Source organism: Vollenhovia emeryi, unplaced genomic scaffold (assembly GCF_000949405.1).
Source record: "Vollenhovia emeryi isolate VEMERY1.0 unplaced genomic scaffold, V.emery_V1.0 DF939219.1, whole genome shotgun sequence".
NCBI lineage: Eukaryota > Metazoa > Arthropoda > Insecta > Hymenoptera > Formicidae > Vollenhovia > Vollenhovia emeryi.
This window is the reverse complement of record NW_011967147.1, coordinates 611,118-616,328: the sequence shown is the minus strand read 5'-3', so window position 1 is coordinate 616,328 and position 5,211 is coordinate 611,118. Positions and strand designations below refer to the sequence as shown.

At 36.8% G+C, this 5,211-nt stretch overlaps 1 protein-coding gene across 3 annotated transcripts in view; it reads left to right on the top strand.

Moving 5' to 3' along the window:
• LOC105560851 (potassium voltage-gated channel protein Shal) overlaps positions 1-4,041 on the top strand; it is a 120,587-nt gene extending 116,546 nt beyond the window's left edge. For all 3 annotated transcript variants that reach the window (XM_012010329.1, XM_012010332.1, XM_012010333.1), the window contains one exon: positions 3,660-4,041. In XM_012010329.1, coding sequence (XP_011865719.1) covers positions 3,660-3,800 — 141 coding nt within the window. In that variant the 3' untranslated portion in view covers positions 3,801-4,041. The remainder of the gene's footprint in view (positions 1-3,659) is intronic.
• Positions 4,042-5,211: the final 1,170 nt, after the last annotated feature.

The following is a 5,211-nucleotide window of genomic DNA, read 5'->3' as shown; positions in this document are numbered from 1 at the left end:
TGACGTAAATAAGAGAAATCCAGGATGTGGATAGGGAGGAACGTTTCAATATTCAAAGGATATATAAAAATATCCATTTCACATTTATACCGCGTAGATAGATCTTCATGTGGCACGTGTCGTGTATAGCCTTCTTAATCATTTTTAGCTATCGTCTCTAAGAAAGTACGAATGGAATTGGCTTACGGATCTAAATAAGATATGACACAGATATACGTTGAGCGTTTCAATTCTCTATTCTTCGAGACTACTAACAACGATGTACCATATAGATTATATTAAAAAAGTAAGATCAAATATAGAATCGGAACGTCAATCGCGTACGTCTGCGTCATAGCTTAATTTGATGGGTGTGTCATACAAATTGCACCTAGAGGATGTTCCTTAAAGACCGCTCGCTATTGTATAACGCTATTCTTTATCAAGAATTGAGTAAAAAAAATTCCTGCGTCATTTTTCTTTCTATAATGATCGAGACAAATTTTAAATCAACCTGTAAACGAAAGAATAATAGACTTTTATGCAAGTACTGTTAATGCTTAGAGGTTCCTCTATCGGCCGTTTTCAAAATTTTCTATAACGAGCCGAGGAAGGTATAGGATTATTAAAGTAAGATAAAGTTTTTCCTATTATTACGATGCATAAAAATTTTGCACATTAGTAGCATGAGTGAGGGCATAATGACGTTACGGTGGAGCACTCACGCACGCTATCAGGTACTGCGTGTGACCGTCCAAAAGACGGCGCTAATTGGAATAACTTTACGCAGTAATTACTGCTTTAGTTTAAGGCTTAAAGAAAAAAAATAATTTCCGACTTTTTGATGGGGAATAGCGCCATGTGATTAGCGAGCGTTTTTTATAGAACATCCTGTATATTCTACATTAATTACCTCATAGCAAATTTAAAATAAAACAAGAGGAAATAGAAATATTTTAATATGTAGGATTAGTTAACAAAGTCAGTTTTGCTTGATGAAATCTGCGGTTGATTTCTCTGCTTAATGAGGAGAATTTGCGATTGCAATTTTATTTTACTAGTAGGAGTAACTAATAAATCTCTCTCTAATTTGGATAAAGTAATTAACAAATTTTTACCACTTTTTAAAAAACTGCCTTGACATTTTCAGAAATATAACTTTTATATCAGAAACCTACTCTTACGATTTCTTAAAAATTTTTAAGACGCTGAATTTTATAGATGTCTCTTGTTTGTTTGGATTACTAAAATTACACACATTAATATAGATAAAATTTCTTAAACATTTCAATTAATTGTGTAAAAGTTTCGCAAGGTTTTATCTAACGGACCAAATGAGACAAGAATGAATCGTGTAGTAATTAATTATATTCCGCTTTATCTTCCTCCAATCGATCGTTATCTCGGTGCATTCATGGTAGCAATTATGAAATCGATTTGCGATTACCACTACGCTGCCCCATTACTAATGGCATAATTAAACGTCTGAGATAAGACCGATCTGCTGTTATTAATCACGAAAGACACAGCATAGAAAGTCACGCTGGTGTTAAGCGCAACACATTAACTGTGCGATTGCTGCGGTAAAGTTCTGCGTACGATTAACGTTCGAGAGGATTATGCTGCCAGGACGAGCTATAAACTCGACTTAGAAATTACGTAAAGTATGACGACTGCTTGTAACTGTTACGCTGCGATTATCAGGAGTGTTCAATTTATGATCTGCGCTTGTAACGCACTTCGCATGCGGCTGTAAAAAGCGATTTCAATTTTTCGCTCACGATTCTTCTTATCTTGCAAGGCCGATCCTGCAGGCGTCTCAATTTCTCAAGGACGACAATTTTATGATTATTCTTGCACAGGATGAGCTCCGAGAAAGATTACTGTAGTCTTATACTCCAGTTTAATAATCCAATTTTAATACATATTATACTTTGAATGAAACGCGGGCATGATTTTAATAATTAATCATAGGTCACGACTGTAATTCAGAAATTTATCGCATGTTTCATTTTTATTAAGACTTATGTGTAAGTCTATCTCGCACGTTTTCTTAAATATTATACTGAAAGTCAGATTAGAAACTCACTGGGATTGTTAACTACAATTAAACGCCAGTTCACGGAAACGGCAACTCAATCTTATTTTTAACACTTCGTAGTTTAATCTGGTTTAACTGTAATTTTAACATAAGGTATGTTGAACAAACATACATATTCCTTACATTGCCGTTGTAAATTATTTATCAATTGTAGTTGTGTTACACTGTAAAAAAAGTATGTAAAATTACATACATACATAAGTGTAGCGATTACGCTATTAAACACGGAAATATTTAAATTTATGTAATTTTACGAAAAAAATTTTACTCTTTGTTGTGTAAATATTTGTTCATTACATGATGAAAAATTTAAAAAAATTGTAAAATTTACACAATTAAAAGAAAGCAGTTTACTTAATATATAAGGTAATAATTTTACCTACGAGGTGTAAATTTACTGACGCATGTAAACATACACCTTTAATAGATGGTCCCAATATTACCCACTAATAATTATAATTTTACATTTAATTTTTTTATAGTGTAAACAAAATCCGCAAAATTTTCGGAATACTCGTGCTAGTCTATCGATTTATACGCTATCGTTCTGCAAATGAACAAGTCTGCATTATTTTTGGGTCTAAAAATAATTTCCTCTACAATGGTTTAAACTGCGTGTTCGAGATAATTTAAGCAATACGTATGCATATATTGTTGCGTCTCGAACAAAGATACATATTTTGGTATCAGCGAAGTGTCTTGGTTCTTCGTGCACTGTTTGTTTCCTTCTACCTTCATGTTCTACATTTAATGGAATGTACTGTTCTTGTTATTGTTGTCTTGTTATTGTTGTTACCCTCCTTACTGTGTTGTCGTTGTTTGCTTCGCACCCTGGTTTCCTCTCGATTGTTTCCGCTCGTGTCTGTCGCATCGTATCGTATCGCATGTTTCTCTCTATGCACGCGTAATTCTTTTTCCATAATTTTTCCGCCCCCTCGTCTCTCAATCTCTCTTCGCTCTTCTGTCTCTTCTCGGGACGGAAACCATCCGAAACTCTTCCCCCGACGACCCCTTCGTCCTCGGGATTGTCACGCGCGTCTCGCTCTCGAGGATCGTTCGAAGTCACTAGCCGCGAAAAGATCCATTTCAATCCGTAGATCATCAAAGATCCTTGAAACCGCAATGTAAATTCGCCCGATCAACATATCAATTTAGTTATGGCGTCAATGATCATTTTTCTTTTCCGAGGAGGACGAGGGGTGAAGGGAGCGAGAGAAAGAGAGAAGAAAGGGAGAGGGTAGACATAATTGTAATTGCTTAGTCTGAATCTAGAGATTAGAAGCTAGAAAACAATTGTGTGAGAGGTAGAGTGAAAGCGGCGGAAGTGCAAGTGTGAGCGAGAAAGTGCGAGAAAGAACGAGAACCAGAGCGAAAGCGAGAGCGAAAGAGAGAGAGAGAGAGAGGGGGGGCAGAGACAGAAAGAAAAAGAAAGAGAGATGGAGAGAAAGAGGGAGTGAACGAGAGAAAGAAAGATACAGAGAGAAAGCGAAACGGGATGTGAGAAGAATGAAGAATAGATGAGAAGGGAGGACGACAGAAAGAGAAAATTCAAACATATCCGAAATGCCACTTGTTCCAGGACCTAAAGAAGCGCGATTCCCACAACTGCGACATGCAGGCCCTACAGCCACTTCCGGCCCCCACCAACACCGCCAACACCGCGCCCGCCATGACTACTTCCGGTGGGCAGCCACCGCTCCCGGTATCGGAGACCGTTTGAATCACAACGATCACGAGAACCGATCACGATCGTCCCGTGTGCGCGATGCGCTAGCCACGCATTACCACACCACCACCACTCACCTATAAACTCACCGCCGTCCTCCTCCACACCTGTGCTCGCTGAACCCGATGAACGAACCATGGCCGACCACGGTCGAAGCAACGGTGAGCCATCATCATTCACGAATCTTTAAAGGGCGCAGCGCGGACCACCGGAAGTAGTCGTGGATCTTGTTAGCCCGTGCCGCGCGATTTTTCGGTTGTTCTTATTACGCACGTTTCGGGAGTCCCGAGTAAGTGACATCGTCAGAGTATCACGCGTATGGTCGTATCTTTGTTCAGAACTTGCGTATTACTTTTAATATTTTTGTGTAGTGTTTATCGTGGTGTGACTTTGTAGATTTAGTTGAACTTTAGCCTTCACTCGGTGAATTTGAACATATAATAGAAGAGAATGGATTTCTGAATATATATATTTTTTTGCACGCAGATATATATTACTGATAAAAAAGGAAAGTTTGATGTGCTAAAATCTCGGACGTATTTATAATTAGTCAAAAGTTGTTTAAGTGTTGAATATTATTTTGGAAAATTCCACTTTGAAGAGATTCTTCACTAGCTTCATTATCCGTTAGGCAATGCTCGGCCTTTGTTGTATATGTATACGGGGTTTCGGAAATCGAACTTGATTCGTTTTAAATATATCCTTGGATTATAATATTTGCCAGTACGATCTCATTAAATTATGTGCATTGTGATTGCAAGTATATCGTTGAATTTACACGCCACTAGTTTTACTTATAGAATCTATTCGCTTTTACTTCCGGCGATTCACACTACTACCCTTGAATATCGATTGATTTCTAGAATTTCTGGTGATTGAGAAATGATTGAAATGCAATAAAACTACTTCAATCCTGATCGATTGAAGTTAACTTGTTTATTCGAAACCAAAAGAACTTTTAGCGAGCAAAGATTTTCGTAAAATTGTTTAATCATTCTTTGTTACAATCCTCTGATTTAATCATTAATCTAGAGATATTTTGAAATTCATTTACAAATACGAAAGAAAATATATTTTCTTTAATTTATAACAATGATGTGTGTACAAAAATTGTAGAACTCCTTGTAAAAAGCGTTTGGGGATGCTGGAGTGGTTTGATTTACCGACAGAGTCGCATACAGTTTTTGCGTTTGTAAATCTTATTATTGGCATTTATGTACAAAATAATACCAGACCGGATTGTGGACTGCATAGTAGAACATTTTCATATAAAAAACGTTGAGGTTTGAAGTCTAATTCGTATCGCATTATGTATTTCAAATTTTCAAATACATAATGCGATACGAATTAGACTTCAAACCTCAACGTTTTTTATATGAAAATGTTCTACTATGCAGTCCACAAT